This window comes from Myotis yumanensis, unplaced genomic scaffold (genome assembly GCF_028538775.1).
Source record: "Myotis yumanensis isolate MYYU_CA2020_CCGP unplaced genomic scaffold, mMyoYum1.0.hap1 SCAF_6, whole genome shotgun sequence".
Taxonomy (NCBI): Eukaryota; Metazoa; Chordata; class Mammalia; order Chiroptera; family Vespertilionidae; genus Myotis; species Myotis yumanensis.
The window spans coordinates 38,637,866-38,660,264 of NW_027223757.1; the positions used below are offsets into that span (position 1 = coordinate 38,637,866).

Sequence of the window (22,399 nt, forward strand, 5' to 3'; positions counted from 1 at the left end):
CATTTATAGTTCGTGGCTTGGCATATAAGAAGGAAAAGTGCTATTTTAGAGACTGGAAACAAAATGCATGAACAGGTAGTTTATGCCAATAGACTCGGAATGCAATGCAAATACTAATCAAATTGCCAATGACAACACACAATTAGTTTTACCCACATTTTATTAAAGTTCCTCAAATTGCTTCTTCACATATTCCTCTTCTTTTCCTGGACATTGCTTCTAAATTTAGGTTCATAAGTTCAGTATCCATAAAACACCTCCTGATGGTCCTAAGCTCCCTCATGATGAGACATCTGGTTCTGCTACCACCAGCAGAATCAGTGTTAATTCAACTCTGTCAGGCCTCTAATTTCCACTCTTTGGCTGGGCTTTAAGGAACTTCTTATAGAATAATACACGATCCAACCATCTACTATGTTCTTACTCTTCTACCTACCCTACCCACAGGTATTGGGGATGTGGGAAGGGTAAAAACTTCAAACACAAAACAGAAATAGGGCTTTCCTTTAGAATTTCCACCAAAAAAAAAATGGGGGGGGGGGGGGGTCAGGGGAATTACCAAAGTAACCATCATACTCTCTTGCATCTGAAAATCTAAACCTAGCATCTCACGTCACAGAAAGCACCAGTCTCCAACAATTCATATATCAAAGGGCTTAGAAAAGCAGGAGAAGTTAGCAAACATTATCCCTTTCTATACATGTGTGGCCAGGACTAGAGCACTCAAGGTTCCTAGCCCTTGTCTAGCTAGCTCTCCCGTTGCTGGAAGGAGATCAAGCTGTGTCTACCTTTGTTTTATGTTGCGCTCTTACATTCCGTGGAATTCTGCTTATGGGAAAACACCACTGGGGATGTGCGTGTAAATCAACCATTGGCATAATCAACAAAATGAGTCCCAAAGCAGCTCAATTCTGGCAAGTTGAGATAGTTAATCCTTCTTGGCATGAGCACAGGCACATTAAATGTCATTACCTTTGAGAACAGAAATGTGCTGCCGGCTCTCTCCATCTGTAGGGTAGCTCCTGAATTCAATATCTTCACCATCTTTCAATTCAACCTTATCATAGCCATACCAGCCAAGGAGTTCATTCATGGTGTTTTCTGCAAAGTTCTGAAAGAGAAGCATAAGCTACTTATTTATATAATTAATAACTATTTGAAAAGAATGCATAAATCAGATTCCATTTGCACTACCCGTTTACTACCAGCCTCTACCCACCTCCCCTAGGGGCATGTTCATTTTTCAAATCCTGTTCAAAATTGTAATGCATTTAAATCTCAGGATGACACGTCAAATTATGACAGGCCTTCAGACATTTGTAGTTTAAAGATAATAAGAAAAAGGACATTAATTTTGCTTACAAACAAACACAATTTTAGCATCTTCCTCTGCAAAGTGTATACCACACTAATACAAAAATATTGAAAGGCATAGCACAAAAACAGCTAAAAAGATTTTTGAAAATGAAAACAACTAATTGACCTTTTGTGGCTCAGATTAATGTAAATTAGAATTGCTTTCTAATTCATCTCAGATAAAGCAAAACCTCAGCAAAGAAATTATTTAATTGTCAACACTACCACTCAGAAAGCTAAATAGGCTACAAGGTTCTCCGTTTATTTTAATGAATGAAGAAAAATTTTATTAATAGTAACACTGAGTGACAAGGGTTTCCCTTTTTTACTTTTCCTTTTCAAGAGTATTCTTTAAAAATAAATGCATAATTTGCTTTATCAATTTCATTAGTGACAGATTCTTCTTCCATGAAATCAAAGGACACGGTGATTGTCTTTTGACATGTAATATGAAAGTACCAAATAACTTTAACATTTCCAGTCAACCCAAATTTTGGATAATGTATGAAAACTTTCTGAGTTATAAATTAATATCTAAATATAAGGTGCTGTTGTTAGTATAGAGATCAAACTGTGAAAATAATGGATCTACTTGGACAGATTTAAAGCCTTCATATCAGGTGACTATGTTTTATGAATTTGTCAACTGCTAGCTCTGGAAGCAAGAAGTGAGACTGTGTTTGTTAATGATCTTAATGGGCCTTACAGAATCTCTATCCAGGGAAATAGAGAGATATTGGTTGATGGGTACAAACTTCCAGTTATAAGATTTAAAAGTTTGGGGATATAATTTACAGCATAATAATTATAGCTAATAATACTGTTTCACATACTTGAATATCGCTAAGAGAGTAGATCTTATATGTTCTGACCACAAAAAGAAATGTTAAACTATGTGACAGATGGAGGTAGTAGCTTATGTTATAGTGGTAATAATTTTGAAATACATAAATGTATCAAATCAACCCCTGTACACCTTAAACTTACACAGTTATGTGTCAATTATAACTCAATAAAGCTGGAAAACATCTTTAAAATAAAAAGAAGGAATCTACATTACAGAATAAGAGTTTAATAAATGTTTATTGAATGAATTTTTTAAAGCATCTCTATATGACAAGGCAGCCTGAGCCTCCTAGTCTGAGCTAGAAATCTGTATATTCTAACCTTCTCTGTCTTTTCAAAGTCATTTCTCATTGTCCCTAGAAGCTATCATTTCTGCATTACACAGGGATGTATAATTTATATACCTGAAACAAAGAACCCAGGTTAAACCAAAGTGCTCATAGGCTCAATGTGTGAGTTCCATGTTCTCTTAAATTTCACAACTGGGCCCTGACCGGTTTGGCTCAGTGGATAGAGTGTCAGCCTGCGGACCGAAGGATCCCGGGTTCGATTCCAGTCAGGGTTACGGGCATATCCCAGTGGGGGGTGTGCAGGAGGCAGCTGATCGATGTTCCTCTCTCACTGATGTTTCTAACTCTCTATCCCTCTCCCTTCCTCACTGTAAAAAAAATCAATAAAATATATATTTTTTTAAATTTCACAATTGGATTTCAGCAGAGGTTGCATTATTTTTAAAAAATGATATTACACTACTGACTCCACAAAAACAAACCTGGCATTTCAAACCACCCACAGGATGCTAGATTTTTTTTGCTTTAGTACTCACTTAAGCTTAGAGCTCCAACTGGGTCAACCTGTGATGGTACAGTGCACAAGCAATTAAAAAAAAAAATCTAGCCAGATTGATTCAGGGTTACCATCCGTGAGGCCAACAGTCATCCATATCAAGCTCTAGTGAGGCATTTATTCTCGCTGATGGCTGGTCATGTCCACATTAAATAGACATTCCTTTCATGAATGCACAAAGATGATATGATCGATATGTATAATAAGCTCAGCAACTTCTGGAATACCACTGAGGAGGACTCAGCTAAATGCTGCTCTGCTCAATCAAAAGTGATCTCTTTAATGAGGCATCAGTCTCCCCTAACACCCAATTTCTTTCACTGAGCTCAGTGCCTGGACTGGAGAATGACAGTCCCTAAGCACACAGACCCAGCTCTTCCATTAGTGGTCTGACAGCAGAAATCTACAAGGATAAGGATTACACCTAGCATCAAAAAAAAAACACACACACAATTCCAACAGTTCTAAAAGCCAAGTTCAAGCCATCCTATTGGTCTATGTGGACTATTTGCCCCAATCTCTCAGAGAACTGTACCAAGGCAGAAAATCTTCTGCATAGTAACTCCTGGCCACCATAACCAATTTTTTAGACCATTTGTATCTGGGCACCTCTCTCTCCAGTTCTGCCGAACCTCCGAAGTGACACAAAGGCTACAGATGCATAATTCATGGAGCAACCTCCCAGTCAGCATATAGATGTGTTTGTTTTAGTTGAGCTGCAAATCCATTCAGTCTTTCAGAACCAATCCCAGGGATGAAATCCAGAAGTTTCACACATTTAGATACAAACTAAAACCTCTACTGGATTATTAACACCAAATTCATATTATTTGGGCATCTTAACTGTATCACTTAGTTTATGGTTTGTGCTGAAAACTCAGACACTTCGTGAATCAATATGAACTTGATCTATTCCATGATATTCAAGTTACTTTAAATATCAGTGAAAATACACTCTAAAACAGTGATGGTGAACCTATGACACGCGTGTCAGATGTGACACGCGAACTCATTTTTGGGGTTGATTTTTCTTTGTTAAATGGCATTTAAATATATAAAATAAATATCAAAAATATAAGTCTTTGTTTTACTATGGTTGCAAATATCAAAAAATTTCTATATGTGACATGGCACCAGAGTTAAGTTAGGGTTTTTCAAAATGCTGACACGCCGAGCTCAAAAGGTTCGCCATCACTGCTCTAAAACATTCCCTTTCTTTTTTTTTTTAAATATATTTTATTGATTTTTTCACAGAGAGGAAGGGAGAGAGACAGAGAGTGAGAAACATCGATGAGAGAGAAACATCAACCAGCTGCCTCCTGCACATCTCCCACTGGGGATGTGCCCGCAGCCCCTGACCAGAATCGAACCTGGGACCCTTCAGTCCGCAGGCCGACGCTCTATCCACTGAGCCAAACCGGCTTCGGCAACATTCCCTTTCTTATCATTGAAAAGAAAATAAACTCCTTAATGTTTCAATATGTGATTTCAAAAGTAGAAAACAAAAAGTTTATAAAGCCTTAAGCCATAAATCTCAAACCTTTCATGACAGGAGGAACAAGACTTTCATTGAAAGAAGAGGAAAACAAACACCAAAGGTTTCTTTTAGTGTAAGCACAAGAAATAAACTATTACCTCTGACTTATACACTATTGTATTAAGAAAGCGGCCCTGCCCTGGCCAGGGGGCTCAATTGGTTGAAGCATTGTCCCATACACCAACATGTTGTGGGTTCAAAACCCAGGGCACATACCTGGGTTTCCAGTGTGACCCCTAGTCAGGCATGTACAGGAGGCAACCGATATATGTTTCTCTCCCTTTCTCCCTCTCTCTTTCTCTCTTCCTTTCTCTCTCTCTCTCTCTCTCCCTCGCCCTTTCTCCCTCTCTCCCTCTCTCCCTCTCTCCCTTTCTCTCTAAAATCAATTAAGACATGTCCTATGGTTGGTTAGAGCATCGTCCCAATAAGCCAAGGTTGGGGGTTTGATCCCTATTCAGGGCATACACAAAAATCAACCAATGAATGCATAAGTAAGTGGAACAATAAATTCTCTCTCTCTCTCTCTCTCTCTTAAAAAACAAAAAAGAAGAATAAAGATATAAGGAAAGCAAAGAACCCCAAGGAATAAATAACTTAAAATTTTTAATTTCTAGGTAGAATTTGATGCCAGACATCATATGGACTCATTATGGTGCTAAACCAATGGAAATGTAATATACTTTTGTAGTTATCATCCAAGAAACATAACATATTCTAGAAGAAATGAATTGAATGTTTATGGCCCATAAGGGGTTTAAGCCCTTCTGCCAGAGAGTTCCAACAGCCATTTTTTCAACATTTTTTGTATTGTTATCCTTTACAAAAAAAAAAAAAAAATTCTATTAAAAGAATTATTATTTTCCTACATAAGGCTATGTCCGTTATGTTTTTTTAAGATGAAAAATAAAGGTGACAACAGTTAAAGTACAGAGATTCTGAGGTAAAGATATTCAACAATAAGAGAAGCTACTGTACTAAGGGAGACTATAAACTTTGCTTCCCCCTTAATCTTCACCCACCATTCGCCCTGGAGACTTAGAATAGGAAACTGAAGGAGAGTCTCTGAAAGTCTTTCCAGGCTCTGAGATTTTGTGAAACCAAAGAACTTCTACTTATATGAGAAATGAAATACCTTTTGCAAAGAAATATAATTATAGTGATCACACATCATAAATTTTACTGAACAGCCACTATTTCAGATATTTTATCATTGCTCCCATAAACCATCAAAATGTGCCAGAAATTTCAATATCCTGGCATCTGACTCACATTTTGCAGACTGCCTCTCGCCCTTGGAAGTGGCACAAAAATCCTCTCTCATACCATGTGGTCCAATTTGGGTTTGGAAAATAGGTCACTATAATTATAATGATAATGTCTAACACTCTTATAGCACTTTATAGTGTTTCCACATCCTTTAAAAGTCTCTTGTTCCTTTCAATAACCCTATGAATTAGGTATTTGATTTCCACAATAAACTTTTGGTGAACCTATGTAACATCCTCACTTTACAACAGAAATGAAAGCATCCAGAAGGTAAATGACAGGCATGAGCGATCACCCAGCAAAGTCAGGATGGAAATACAGATTCTTATACCAGGTCTCTTTCTGTTATAACTTCTGTAAGGTCCAATGTGTCAGCAATCCCAAAGAAGCTACCTGCTTGGACCAAAGAGTTGCAAAGAAATCATCCCATTGGATGTCAATATCACATATATACAGCTGTCAAGCCAGGGCACATCTACCTCTGTTAAAACTTCACTTTCTTTCAGATTTGATCATTGGGCCCTACTCTCCTTAATTATTTGTACTGTTGAAATGGGGGGTGCTCAAATTTTACAATTAAAATTTAACCTTCTCACTTGACAATTTTTTGACATCACATCTGACCCTAATTGCTTTGCACGCCTCTTACTCCCATACCTCTTCCTCACCCTTTACGGTCTCTCTCACCACCAGGACTCCTAAGGTAAGAAGACAACCCTAACATTTAGTCTGAAAGCATAATCTCTTCCCAGAATTAAAAAAAAAAAAAAGAATCACAGAAAGATGGTGGAAAGGCAGGAAAATTTACTATTTCTCCACTCCTCTGAGTTCTTTATATACTGGCAAACTTTATTTTTATCAGAACTGAATCCCCAGGACATTAATTAGACACTGTCGTTATTCAACTGGAAGTACTGCAAGTTCAATCTAATGATTTTCAATTGAACATTTTACCAATAAAGAGTTGGCTTCAAGGCACTTTGAAAATAACAATTATTACAAATTCTCAAAATACTTCTGAAGCACAAGTATTTCAAGGTCTTCCAAAAGGACTAATGATTTTATTTTTAAAATAGTAAGCAGATTTTAAAATATACATAAGTATCACTGATTTCTTTCATCCCAGGCCTTGCATAACTGAATGTCAATGTGTTTTCAACTTTGTATCCTATCCTACCCACGAGAGCAGAAAGCTTTCAAAGAGCTCCCAATGACTCATTGAAATAAAGAAAACGCCATGTCCTCCATCTCCCCACAAACATAATTCTCATTTTCCCTCCAACTTCCAGTTCTTTTTATTTTTAATCCTCACCTGAGGATATCTTTTCATCAATTTTTAGATCATTCACTTGCCTCCTGTGGGCATCCCCATGGGGGTTCGAACTCACAACTTGTGTATGTGCCCTGTCCAGGAATCAAACCCACAACCTTTTGGTGTTATGGGGATGACGTTCCAACCAACTGAACCACCCAGCCAGGGCCCAACTTCCAGTTCTAATAAAAGATGTCATCTATCCCAAATACACTAAAAGTTACTTGAAGGCAAAAACCTTTTATGTCATTTTATTCCTCACCTAGCACCATGCCTAGCATTTAGAATGTACTCAAGAAATGTGCTAATCTGTTTGAATGCATTCACAAATATTTTAAAAATGTGTAAGTACAGAGAAATAATCAAACAAAATTTTAAAAAACTGATTCTAAAAATAAATATTTGCACATTAAAAATGTATAATATCCGGTGTTAATGAGCACTCTCCTAGTATTGGGAATTGAAGCTGATACAACATTTAGAAAAGGTAATTTGACTCTCTGCATTGAAAGTCTTAAAAATGTACATACCCCTTGATCAGCAATATTATGTCTAGCCATTATAGAAACTAGTCTAAGGAAATAAGTATAAAAATATGCAATGTTCAGGAACACTTATCTCAGTGTTATTTTTCTTAGAAGCATGCTATAATGCCAAACAATAATAATTTGGTTAAATACATTATAGCTTAGTCATGGAATGAATAACATAGAATACTATTTTATTAGTAAAATATATTCTGTGGATAAATTTTTACTGCCATAAAAGATATTAACAATGTATTAAGTTTTAAAAGGAAGGTTAGTACAATATAAGATCATTTTGTTTTTTAAAAATAACTATATATTATACATAGATAAGGGCATGAAAAGATGTACATCAAAATGTTGACAGTAATTGTGTCTGGGTGGGAAAATTATAGGTGTTTTTTTTTTTACTTATTTGTATTGCTTATTTTACTATTTCTGTCATGTCCATGTATTATTTTTGTAAAAATAAAAAGTTTTAATTAAAAATTAACAGTCTTCTAATAGACAACCATGTCAGCCAAATTCACAATCCTAATGACAATAGAGGATCTGCCAGCCATATTACTTAACTTCAAAACATTCTGACATACATCATCCAAGGAAGTGGAGCATATGAGAAATACTTTCAAAGGAAAAGGAAACCCCAATACTGAACAATTTTACAAGGTGGGGAAAAATGTGAATATCTCACTAGCTAAGGTTATTAACAACAGAATTATGGTTGTTTCTGGAAAGTGTTTTATCTCCCTTTTTACCTCCATGTGTACTCACTTCTGAGGTAGATTTCTATTAAGAATCATTGGACTCACTAATTGAGATTCAAATAGGAGGTGGGGAAAGAATCTGCAAAAAAGAGAGAGACCGTTTCTTTTGTAGAAAGTAGGCATTGAACTTGATTAGAAGGCAGCACCTAGCTCTATACCCAGGTCTGGTCTAGGGCTGAATCTAAATCATCTCTGTTAATACAGATCAAGTGGATGGATTTTATTTTATGGTTCTGCCAAGAAGGTGGGAGGTAAAATTTAAACAGTGCAAAAGAAATATTGGAAGAGCCCACTAGAGATTACAAAGTAGTTCCACATTCATGATCCCACTAGATCAGATGGTATCCTAAGGGCCAGCCACTCTCCACAGATGACCCTTAGAGGGTCATGCGCATGCATGAAATAACAAGAGCAGCCAGGTCTGCATTCCTGATGCAGACTTTACCCACTGAGCCCTGCTGGTTGTACCTGAACTGCACCATTTTAGCTTGAAATCCTTTGAAGATGGCCACTGCGCTCCATTTGGATCATTTTGCAGCATTGTTCTCAGCCACAACACAATTGTTAGAATGTGATTCTATGAGCAGAGGACACATCACAACACGAGAATCTAACCCCAGCCTCCAGCAGGCCTGGAGAGAAAGTCTGATTCTCCTACTGATATATTCTGAATTGGATGGTTGTACGTGGTAATTGGCAGATGAAACCAAACTTGTGTGCTTCCACATATAAAATCCATGTTGTTTTATTGTCTTCTTGTAACACAGAGCAGACACTTACGTCCTCACATTTTAATCTTTGGCCAGGACATCAATATCCTAGAAAGGTCAGACAAATGCTGTGAAATTGTGAAGAGCAGCCTTCGGGCTAATATTGTGGCAGGCATGGCAGGTGTGCAGCTGTGTGCAGCTGTGTCCTGTCACAGCTGCAGAACTGCCCTAAAAATCGCCAACACTTGTTACATTGTTTTCCTGGCTGTGCCAAAGCCTCTGGCCCTAAAGCAGGACAGAGTTCCACAGCCCTTTGGTTACACAAGAGATATTAACACCCATCAGTCTACACATCCTAAAATATATCAAAATCTCACTCACCCCAGGCTTTCATGTCTGTTTACATGTTTCAACTGGCACCAGCAAAAACAAAGTACTCTAGTTTTTTCTCATTTTAGGAAAATATTCAATAATCTTATTAGCTCGAGAGTGCAAGTGTGGCTGACTTCCCATCCCGCAAGAGGAAGTCTTAGACTTCAGAGATTTTTATACGACCCACCTTCTACTACTTCCAATAATATTTTTCAAAAGAAGTAAAAAGACTTAATAAAAAGAACTCTTCCGTAGAAGATACAAAAAGCCTGGTCCCCCTGACACGACATTATAGTTCCCTAGAACTCCCCTTTTTCAGATAGTCACTTGCACTCACTGATATTTACGCTTTTTGAGGCTCTGTTGGTTTTTTTGGTTTTGTTTTGTTTTTTGGGTTTTTTTTTTTTTTTTTTACTTTCCTTTACAAACTCTGTTGCCTCTTGGTTTCTGGAAGTCTGTCTTTCACACAAGGAGAGTAGGGCTTGGCTTCTCAGAGCGGTGCTTGGCAGGCACAGAGGCAGGAAACGCAGAAGGGAATGAGTCTGTCAGACTCATTTTCTTCTAGTTCAAATGTTTATTTCAGATTTGGGAGGAAGTGGAGTGGTTCCTTTCCATTTCCTCTTCTCTGGAACCTGCGAGTTGTATAAGGCTTGGAGAATCTCTCTCACCACACATCATACTCACAAGTTCACAGATGGAGACTCCTCAGAAAACCTCCAGTTAAACAGAGCAGAATTCACAGCTCTCATGCCCTTCCGGGACCATCTCTCATGGGCTTAGGACTGGAGCATTGAGCTAGAAGACTGAAAGCAATGCAGAGAACAGGGCTGATGGGCTCAGGAACACCTTATTCCAGCTCCCAAGGGGCAAGGACTGGGACGAATGTCTCGACTGACATTAGTCCCCAGTCCTGCCACGTGGTACACCTGAGACGGAGAGGTATGACATCATTTGTGAATGCCCCAGTGTGATCTGGTCCTGAGCCCACTTTCTAGGTTCCTGAGACTTACCAGATCTGACACCAGGATGCTGTTTCAACAGCAAAACTTAAAATATACATGTTTTAGTAGTGAACTGATTTCAACCCATGCTAACTTTTCTAATCCATACTCTGATTTCTCCCCCCCCCCCACTTTTTTTATAAAGCCAAGCTATTTACCTCACTACACTCACCAGCTCAGCTCTGCAACTTGTTTTATCATCTAGGCAATTGACACAGTTCATTTTTAATGCCAAATGGAGACCATCAGAAACCAAACTAGAAAATCTTGTGGTGAGTTTACTACTAAACTCTAACAGATGTGACTGACTCTAACTGTAGGCATCAGGACTGACGCATAATTTTAGGTACAAATTACTTACTGAGAATATTTATAGACAGAAAACTTCTTCAGCAAAAAAGAAGACCCTAGACATTTAACACAGATTATCTTGTAGTTTAGCAATTGATAAAGTAGCCAAACATTGTAAATGCATTAATTATGGTTTGTTTAGGAAAGTTCCCAGGGCAGAGTGCTTGATCTAATCATGTTGTTTTGCCAAAGAGTTTTAAAAGGTAAAAATCCAACTCAGTATCTTTACTCATAGTATAGATTTTCTAGTTGCATTACTGTTTGATAACCACTGATTATGTTCCCTAAGATCTATGTGCACAAAATACACATAAGTTAAGTGAACTCTATTTACACTTACGCATCTATATACATTTACACATCCAATAGTAACACACTAGTTTTTATATTACAACGACCATGCTCTGGATGAACTCCTAAAACAAATTAACCTTTCCATATGTCAGAATTCCCTCCTAACATGCATGTATTATGATACTCATGAGTTGACAGTATAACGAAGACATATTACATTAGATACAATCACAATATTCAATTTCGAAACCAAAAGTAGTCAAAATATAGATCACATTTTTTTTCAAATTTCCTTTGTTGGCCACTAATTAAATAAGGCATACTAATTGCACGTACAGTAATGAGTCTTTTTAATCAATTAAAAAACCCAGGATGAAAGGAGGAAGAAGAAAAGGAAAGATAAAGAGTCATTGCAAAGGTCATAATGAGACAAACATTTCTGCTTGAAGATATTGTCACTAAAGTTACACTATAAGCTAGCTATGCCAAGTCATGTACTTCTCATACACAAAATTATATTGTATCAAATTTAAATTTGTTACAACTGCCATGTACATTAAACCAGTGATAAGGAATATGTAACTCAATATCTGATCTAGTGAAACAGCAACCAATATTAGCTCCCAGCCACATGAAGACAATCTCCAATGCCATTACTGGTGTCAGCTAAACCTCAGCCAGGTTTTCTTCTCCAGCCGTTTTCAAATAAATTTGTGACTATCTCAATTAGGAAACCTTGAAGGAAGTCTCTATGAGGAGGTAATTTTGTTGCTCATTCTTGGTGCCCTGCATTGGCTGTACTTAAAATAGACACTTGTACCAATGTCCTTTCTATTACCCGAAGGGGAAAAAAAATCACATACACTCCAGTCCTTTTTCTTTCAGCTTGCAGAGAGGCAACTTGATCCAACCAGTGTTGAAACCTGAGTAGGTCACTGTACACCATGATAAAATTCCCTAATCCCTGAGCCAAATCTCCCTAAGGGGGGCCTCCTCCTGATCCTCCACTTCCCAGGCTGACTTTTCCATTCGCTCTCTCCTCTTTCCCCCTTTCATTTCCCCTACCTTCAAGCCTTGATATGTGATCCTGGTGGGGGCTCAAGTTTCCGTTTTTACAGCTTAGGCCGTGCTAGCTGTATACATTCCTTTCTTTCTGCCGGGCAGTGATTACTTACCAGGGCTTAGTTTACACTGGTCCAGATGAAAGCCGTTCAGATGAAGGCAAACACAGCCAGGCAGCTCCAGCGGCACCGATATGAAGCTGCACAAGGCCACATTGTGTTCTCGGTGACATTTTGTTGCACATATTTTTATGCAGGGCAACCAACTTGTTATGTTACTCTACACTTCAGATGGAGGGGTAATAATACCATGACGTTTGGGGATGGGTTTTATTGATGTGGTTATTACTCTTAAAAACGGAAAAATTTTAATGAGTTCGAAATAACCCTTTCAGCTTTTGTCTTTGAAAAATCACTTTTAAAATGAGGACTTTTAATGCTATTATATTAGAGGAATGCCTACTGAACAATTCCACTAGGAATGGGATTTCATGACTCCCTGGCATGGTGTGCTTTGACAAAACTGAAGATTTTGGCCAGGGGTCTCTGACAGACACATTGTTCCAAACCAGAGAGAAAACACCATGCTACAGGCAACTGAACTATTTGCTGGGTGGAACTTTTCATTTACTGCGACTATGGGTTGAAACAATAATGATTAAAACTTCAAATAGGAGGTGGTGATTTAAAAGAAAAATAACATTTTCAAAAAGGAAATTCTGTGCACGGAGGTTAATTCCATACTTAGTCCTGCAGCATTGGCTAAAAACTGTGTAATTTTTCCCTTCACACAATGTTGTTTTTGTTTCTTCCTCACCAGTTCAGACAAACATCTGTTATACTGTAGAAGGACAACTATCTCCCAAACCACGGAGTGCACCCGCAGCCAAAGTCAACAACGCGAGCCCCAAGCATCGAGCACAGTCAGCCTTTATATCCAGCCGGGATAACATTTCACATGTTTTGATTAAAATTAGCTAATTTGTAATTCTAGAACCTATGAAACTTAAAAGCTGCCATCCATATAGATCACATTAGGCAGTGTTTTAAAGGGCCAGTGCACACTCATTTCCTGGTTACTTCACCTCTCTCCTCTTCCTCCACCCCCAATTTAAAATGAAATGGGAAAGTAATCTGGAAACGCAGGAAGGGTAAGTGAGGAAGAATGGTTATGGTAGATTGTTTGAATTCCAGCCCCTTTGGAGGACAACTCCTACTGCTCTCTCTCTCACTCTCTTTCTTTTTTAAGCTATGATTGGAATCAATGGTGGTTTCCATCCCAAAGAATGGCCCTGATTTCCAAGGCAAATTTTCCTTAACTCTCTTACTTCCCACAGCTGCACCTCATACTTCCAAGCACTAAGTTCCTCACCCAGAAAATAAGAGCCTTAAGTTCACAATTCGGACTGTATGGAAATTTCCCGGGGGTGTACATATAGGATATATTATCCATGTGTCCCTCTCTAAGCGTGGGCTTCATACAAGGCACTCTCATAGAAAATGTTTGTTCTAAAGAAGAAAACATCAAAATGCGATAAATTCAACTCAGTTGCGTGCCATTTTCATTCAGTTTGTCTTTTAAATACAAACTTAACCAACCTCAGCAAGTCAGCTGGCAGTGTTAAGGAGTCTATGCAGAAGATGGAGACCTAAGACAACTGCAGGATGAAAACTAAGGTCCCCCCACCCCCCAAATCTGCTACTTGTGTGTAACTCAAAGAAAAACAGGTAAATAAAATAATCTTTTCTAAATCAGGAGAGACGCCTGTAATCACAGAATAAACCCCTCGCCGGGCAAAAGCTGCAACTTCATAGAAAATAAGGGGCTGGGGGCGCCCAGGAGGGTCTAGAGCTGAGCGGCGCTCTGGTGCCATCGCTCCAACGGGAACAGCTGGAACACCAGGCGGCTGCGCTGGCCACCTCTGGAGCACCGCTGGCCTGGCGCGGAGCCCGGCCTCGCCGAGCGGACTCGGGGCTGGCCTGTGCGAACAATGGGCAGGGGCTCCGCAGGCCGCCCCTCCGACAGCGATCCTTCAGCAGGGCTGGCCCGGGTCTGCTGAACTGGGGAGTGGAGCGTGCAGAGGCGCGGGAGCGAGAGAGGCGGAGGCAGCCTCGAGAGAAGAGCGGGCAGGGGCGGGCGAGGCGAGCCGGACGTCAAAACGGTACCCAGCCCCGCGCCGCCCGGGCCGCGTCTCTCCCGGGCACTGACAGCCCCTTTACGCCGCTCAGCTGGCTACTTGGGGGGAAGCGGGGTCGGGTGGCGGGGAGGTGAACCGGGGAGACGGGGGAATGGAGCGCTCCCGGGTGCCTCGGCCCGGCAGCTCCTAACTTTGGAGGGACCAAGACGCGGAAAAAACTACACCGCCGACTAGCAAAGCCTCTCGGCCGTGCCCACCGCCACTTGGGCCGCCGGACGCCTCCCCCCGGAACGCGCCTGCACCAACCTGGGGTTTACACGGTTAAAGAGTGTGTGGTTCTCCGGCCGCCCCCACCCCCACCAAATCGGAGGCAGGCAAACCCCGAGGATGCAGCCCGCGAGTTGGCCTCTGTTCTGCACCTGGAGGAGCAGCGGAGGCGTCCAGGGCATCCTACCGGAACTGACAAGCGCTCCCCTGTCCCCCCAAACCCATACAACGGCCCGAAGGGAGCGGGCGGGAGAAAGAGCGCGGTCTCTCCGGCCCCGAAGTCCCAACATACCTTCATTTCCTCGTTGATCTCCCTCTTCACAGGGTGAGCCGGCTTCCTGCTCCTTTTATTTTCCGGAGGTCTCCCTTCTTTCTCCATTTCTGCCATGTTTTTGTGTCTGGTTTCTGTGGAGATGAAATGGCTGCTGCCGCCGCCGGCGGTGGCGGTGGCGGTGGCGGTGGTGGTGGTGGAGGTGGTGCTGATGGTGGCAACGCTGGCGGAGGTAGCGGTGTCGGCGGGGCTGGGCCGGGAGGGGGAGGGCAGGCAGGCGCCGGGGAAGCGGGGTCTCTTCTAGCGGCGGAGGACGTCAGAGGCTGTCAGAGGGGAAGGAGGCTCGAGGAGTCTCGGGGATGCCGCCGCCGCCGCTCCTGCTCCCGCTGCCGCCGCCGCCGCCGCCAACGCCGCCGCTGCCCCTGCCACCGCCGCTCCCGCTGCCGCCCCGGCCGCCGCCGCCGCCGCCGGGCTGCATCCTCGGTGCCCCGTGGAGTCGTCAGCCATCTTCCGTCGCTCTGTCCGTCGGCATGGGCGAGGGGGGCGAGGGCCGGGCGCGGAGAGAGCTGCTCTGTGTGTGCGTGCGTGGATGTGTGTGCGCCCAGGAGAGCGCGCCAGCCCCGGAGCCCGGAGCCTCCCGCGAGCCGAGCCGGGGGGCGGGCCGGGGGCCGGCGTGCGGAGGGGGGAGGGAGGGAGCAGGACAGGGAGGGGCGGAGGGAGGGGAAGGTGGGGGGCCTAGGACAGCCCCCAGCTCCCGAGCGGGCGTGGCTTCCACCGCCGCTGTGTCCGCCGTGGCTGCGCGGCTCCGGGGGCTGCTCACGGCCGCCCGGCTCCTCCGCGGCGCCCCTCGCGACCGCTACCTCTGCGCGGCGACCCCCGGCCGGCTTCGACCCCGGGCGTTCCCCTAAGCTCCGCGCCGTGGGTGGGGTGGCCGTACCAGAAGCGGCTGAGAAAGAATGAATGGGGGTGAAGGGAGGAGGGTGAGCGGTGGGAGGGCGTGGGGTCCCGAGGTCGCCATGCCAGCGACCCGCCTTCCTAAGCCCGGCAAAGCCGACTGAGCTTGCCACCCAATGGCAGGGCCGGGGCCCGGAAAGGAAACCACAGTCCTGACCTCCCCGCAGCTGCCAGAATAGGGGGTCCCCCTGAGAGGCGCCTTAGGGCACCCTCGGTGCACGTGAGGGCTGGCGGTCCCTCGGAGAGGTCCTGCACCCTGCTCGGCTGGTCCCCAACGCAACGCGGGCTACGGTCGCGCCTGCAAGAAAGCTTTTGCCTCTCAATGAACCACCAGGAGCAGGACACCTGGGCATTCAGCCTCTTTTCCTTTTTCTTCTTTTCCCTCGTGTGTGTGTGTGTGTGTGTGTGTGTGTACACGCGCGCGCGCGCACACATACACACACACACACACACACACACACACACACGTCTCAGCTTTACCCTGTCCGGATGCCCTGGGTTTAACCCCCCAAATTGCGTACTTCTGTGAGCGCAGGGACCCTCGTAGGACCGAGTGCTCTCCAGGAGCCGGGACGCTGCGCCACGGCCCGGGGGATGCTCCCCACTCCGCCCGGTTGCGCTCTGTCCTCGGGACTTCGCGCACCCGCTCTTGCGAGCCTCGCTCTCTTCCCGCGCCCATGGGCCCCCTCGTTGGCCCCCTAGGGCCAAGCTTGGATTGTGTGTGTCCCTCTCTGGCTCAAGGCGTTGGCACGACGGTCTGATGGGGCTTCGGTGAGACGCGCAGCCCTGAACCCCACACAAGCTGCGGAGGACACGCCTACGTTCGGGCTTCGCTTTCCCTCGCCGCGACACTTGGCAGTTACCTGACAATGCGATGTGGGGGTGTCCATTGTTCCACCGTTTGTTATTGTGGAGTGTTGCTTTGTCAGTGGTGGAACTTAAAATTACACATTTTTTTTTTAACTTAAAAGATAGAATGAATTCGTTGTGGGGGGTATGTGTTAGCTTTTTGTTAAAATCCCAGTTTGGCCTGCCAAACGAGGCTCATTCTGGGTGTTACTTTGTCTAATTTGCATCTTAGCACTCCTTTGTTTCTTGAACGTCAAATTAGAGATATCTGGGTGTTTACTTCGGGGTCCCGGTCGTGAGAAACTCTTACCAGGAGAAATGTTAAAAATCCTGGGGCGGCTATCCAGGACGCCGAAAAGCCAAGAGAATAAGACTGGTGAGGTTTCAGGGAGCGCTCGGCGGTACAGCATTCCCAATTCCCTATTAAAGATTTTTCCAGTCGCTCCCGAGAACGTACCCAGGTATACACAGGTGGTGAGCCCAAGCCCTCTGACCCGGTCCCAAAGCCTGCTGTGCCCACAGCGAACCCAAGACACCCGTGCAGCCAGGAGCCCAAGCCTGTTTGCCCTAATTCTGCTCCAGCCCCGGCCCCTACTGGACCGATGATAACACAAGTGTATGAGCCTGGGTGTGTTTCACAGTGAGGAATACCATCCTAATGCTGTTACCGGAAGGGAGAGAAGACGGGGAGGTCTTTGGTGGTTTTCAGTCTGAATTTCATCCAAAAAAAAAATCTGATAAATAATATGTGGGTTGGAATTAGTTAGTTTCCTCTGTTTTGTCCTCTTGGTCTTTAATGAGAAGTAGTGAGAAAACTTTTTATGGACCTTAGAATATTCTAAAATTGCAGCCTACTTTGTAAATTGTACACCAAGAGAAGCTTTTTGCCTTCTGGAAACATATTCAAGTCCCCACCATTTCCTTTGGTGCCAGAACCATTACAATTGATTCACTGTTGGTCAGTTCATATCAAATAACAAGTTATATACCCCATGTCCTAAGATACAGTTTCACAAGTTAAGAATAAAATAAACAGAAAAGGTGAACTGTAGCCCAGAGTTATATTTAGAGGCAGCTATACTTCCTTTAAAGAAAAGTACTTACTCTGCAATGTTTCAGGCATTTAATTTTAAAAAATGATATTCACAGGCATATATCCTCCAGAAAACAGATGTGAGAACATTGTGTTAGAATCCACAATGCATATCTTCAGTGACAGAATAAAAGCTCCTAAAGTATACGTGAGGAAACTTTTAGTCTAGAATGAACTTCAGAACTAATGATTGTTATATCTTGTTAGTGACAAGGTGTAGGTTTCTTCAAATATACTATAGATGAAATCAATTATAAAAAGTGTTGTTGCTTTATGAATTTGGACATACCATAAGGCCAATGATGTTCCCTATATAACATCATAGTGTCTGTAAGAGTGTAACATTATGTGGATAGAAACATTCATACATATCTCAGAAGAGCTACTCTTTTGCTACTATGATTTACCATTAGACTCCCCACTAGTGTGCTCTCTCTCTCTCTCTCTCTCTCTCTCTCTCTCACACACACACACACACACACGCACACCCCTCTGGACATAGAAAAGGTTTACAATTTCCCCTTTACCATCCTATCAGTCATCAAAATGGGTAAGGACTGACCTTTTATACATTCCTCAGGTATATTTTTGTGACTTCATTTACTCATCAAGACCACTCTGATATTTATTCTAACCTGGTTCACCTAGAAAATACAACAGAGAATACCTAACTCAGAGGCCCAGTCCTCAAACCTAAGGTAAGGAATTAATAAGTATTCGCTGATTGATTAGTATGACATGGCAACAAACTTACAAAGAGATTTTCCTGTCTGTTGTCTGAAATTAAAGTTGATTTTGAATGTTTTGTGATCTAACCAAACATGGGACTAAAATATGTGGAATAATTACTATGCTGAATTCATTATATATTATCTCATTTAATATTCACAGAATCCTATGAGACAGAATCACATATGGAGAAAATAAGGTTTACACAAGGTAAGTTGCTAAGTCACAAGCTAGTAAGTATTGGGATTTGAACCCATCTTTCTGTCCAACTCTAGATTTGGAGTTCTTGACACTATGCTAACCTGTTTTAATGAATTCATTTTAACAATCTGTATTTTATTACAGGTTCACGTTTTTCATATTTTAACATTTCAGAGACTATGATGCATCTGATAATGAATTCTTATAATTATAAATGACAGCTTCTTTTCCCTCAATGGTATAAAATAATAGTACATTTTCCAACCAGTGGTATATTTCGGTTATATCAGGTTATACTATAAAAGCAAATCATCAGAAAATCTCAGGGACTCAAAACAACAAAGGTTTCTAATCCTTGCTCACACAAAGCCTGCTGTGTAACTCTCCAGAGCAAGGATCCTCCATGTGATGGCTTGGCATTGCACCTCCATACCATCATGTTCTTCTGCAGTCACTACTACAGGAGAAGATCGAGCCCCAGAGAATCTCTCACCAGCAACTGAATGCACCATCCTGTCTGTGACGTCACTTCTGTCTCCAGTCCTAGAGTTAGTCATATGGCTGTGCCCAATGGCTAGGGAGGCTGGGAAGCTTAATCCTTCCAGTTTTCCCAAAGGAGAGAAGAACTGGATATGGGTAAGCAATTAACATTTATACCACAAAGTCATCCTGATTCAATAAAATACGATCATTAGGATCAATTGATGTAAATATCAGGGATCTATTTTATTCAAAACCAGTGAGGAATGATTGGCTTGTGGTTTGTTGTATTGCACCTAAAACATGCTTTTAAAGTTTATACTCATGTTTAATTTCAAAGAATAACATTCAAAATCAATTTCAGAAAGAACATTATGAAACAGGATAGCTGTAATGCAGGGGTTTAAACCCCTCTATAAACTTGCAGGGCTTTGAAACCTCCTGAAATCACATACAAAACACTAAGGGCATTTTTTCCCAAGGAATGGGTTCAGATCTGTCATCAGATTCTCAATTGGGATTCATGATTTATTCACTCCTTTATTCAACAAACACGCATTAAGGGCCCATTATATCCCAGGCACTGTTCTGGGTACTTGGGACCCAGCAGCAGACATGACAGACAAATTCCCAAATATCACAAAGCTTGCAGTCTGGAGAGGGGACAATAAATAAGCAAGTAATAACAAAGATAATTTTAGATATAGATAGGTGACATAAAAGAACTATGTGATAGAAACTGGAATAGGGTTAATATTGGGGTTAGGGGTCTCTTAAAATGATAATGAAAGACTTTATGAAGAACTTTGACATGAAACAGGAAAGATGAGAAGGAACTGCCATGCAGAGATCTTGGCAACCTGGAGAAAAGTATCCTGGTCAGAGTTTTAAAGGAGTTGAAGAAAAGCCCAGCTGGTGTGGCACAGTGGTTGAGCGTCAACCTATGAACCAGATCACAGTTCTATTTCCAGTTGGGGCACAGGCCTGGGTTGAGGGCTCAATCCCTGGTGGGCATGCAGAAGGCAGCCGATCAATGATTCTCTCTCATCATCGGTGTTTCTAAATCTCTCTCCCTCTCCCTTCCTCTCTCTGAAATCAATAAAAAATATATTTATTAAAAAAGGCGCTAAAGAATGGATGTGCTTACCATGTTTGAGAAATGGTATCTGGAGTATACAGAATGAGGAGGAGAGCGGTAGGGGAAGTAGTGAAAGAGGAATGCAGAGGCCAGATTAAATGGGACCTGTGGTTCATAGTAAGGAATTAGAACTGTATTTTAAGAGAAATGTGGACAAGTGCATAGTGTAAAGAAACCCTCCTTTTCATGGGAAAGCCTATGTTTCTTTATGGCTCCACTATTTGTACATGTCATTAGCCCTGCCATTAAATACCAAGTTCACCCAGATGGGCACATCCCTAAGTGAGGATTTCGGTTCCATCTTGCTGTTCAAAGAAGATCCTTGCCTCCTTTGCCATGGTGTTAAGGAGAAGACCATGACCTTCCCAGAAGAGTGGGGGCCTTCCTTCAGTCACAGGGGTATAAGCAGCTCCCCAGCTTGTAGCTTCAAACAGGCTCAAGTTTCTTTACAAGAGAATAAGAGGCTTCATCCTTTCATGAGGTCTTGCACAAGTTATTTTAGTCTTCATTTGTGAAATGAGAATAGTAAGTTATATTTTGGAATGTTGTGTTAAGGCTATATAATGCCCATTAAAGTGAACTAAAAATAAAACTGTGCAAATGACTGTATGCAAGAGAGTATTATCTGCTCTTCAGAGGATCATTATTGTTTTACAATAGCCTAAGGTTTATATTGTTGACCTTAAAATTTAAAGTTAGTGGATTAAAAAACCGTGGTACATCTACACAATGGAATACTACGCTGCTATAAAAAAGGAACTTTTACCATTTGCAACAGCATGGATGGAACTGGAGAGCATTATGCTAAGCAAAATAAGCCAATCTGAGAAAGATAAATATCCCATGATCTCACTCATATGTGGGATATAATGATCAACATAAACTGATGAATAAAAATAGATCCAGAGACAAACGGCAGGGGAAGGGGGTGGGGGTTAGAGATCAACCAAAGGACTTGTATGCATGCATACTAGCATAACCAATGGACACAGACACTGAGGTGGTGGGGGTTTGCCCTTGGGGGTGAGAGAGACCTGGTTTGGGAGAGGGGGGTCAATAGGGGAAAAGGGAGACGTATGTAATACTTTAAACAATAAAAAATAAAATAAAATAAAATAAAAACAGGAAAAAAATTAGTTATATAACCAGCAAACATGGGTTTATTCAGGAACAGCTGAGAATTGCAATTCAGAACATGCAAGCTATGGCAAAACCATAGGCAAGTCCAGAGAACCAAGGAGAAGAACATTCTTTCATAGAGAAAAGGGGAAGTTGGGAGGAGCTATTTACAAAGTGTACATGGGAGTTCGAAGGTTCTCATTGGCTGGATTGTGGCAGTTTCTCATTGGCTGGGCCTTTGCTGGGGGAGGAGAAAATCTTCCTTCTTCTTACTGGGGTAGTAGAGTAGAAAACATCTTCCTGTTAGAGATGCAAGGTACAGTCTCTTCCTATTTAGGACAACTGACTATGAGTGGTAGGGCCTGAGAGCTCCCCCTACAGGCTCCAATCTTGGTTGAGGTCTTCTTTATTAATTTTCACAATAGGTACAGACTGATGCAGATGTATGCCAATGTGAGGAAATCTGGTACATGAGTAATAATCACCTACTCAATAAAAATGTTCTTGATTTTCAAAATAACGTACTTTACAGTTTCTTTTATTTTTTTAATATATTTTTATTGATTTCAGAGAGGAAGGAAGAGGGGGAGAGAGATAGAAATATCAGTGATGAAAGAGAATCATTGATGGGCTGCCTCCTGCATGCCCCCTACTGGGTATTGCGCCACAACCAGGGGAATGTGTCCTGACTGGGAATCAAATTGTGACCTCCTGGTTCATAGGTTGATGCTCAGACCACTGAGCACACCAGCCAAGCTCAGGGTTCTTTTTAATAGTAATTTGCTAGAATGTCATAATTTTAATTTATAAAAATGAGACTTTTATATGCACTTTCAAAAACATTTCAACTGTACCTGTTAAAACAAGTATACCAGTATCCATAATTCAAGGAAAAGGTTAATTCAGTTATATTT

The 22,399-nt window shown here is 42.0% G+C and overlaps 1 protein-coding gene across 1 annotated transcript in view; it reads right to left on the reverse strand.

The window, feature by feature from the left end:
* SOBP (sine oculis binding protein homolog) overlaps positions 1-15,561 on the reverse strand; it is a 161,869-nt gene extending 146,308 nt beyond the window's left edge. The window contains exons 1-2 of the mRNA XM_070417986.1: positions 14,944-15,561; positions 973-1,111 (exon numbers count right to left, since the gene is read on the reverse strand). Of these exons, the coding sequence (XP_070274087.1) occupies positions 973-1,111; positions 14,944-15,039 (235 nt within the window). The 5' untranslated portion in view covers positions 15,040-15,561. The remainder of the gene's footprint in view (positions 1-972; positions 1,112-14,943) is intronic.
* Positions 15,562-22,399: the final 6,838 nt, after the last annotated feature.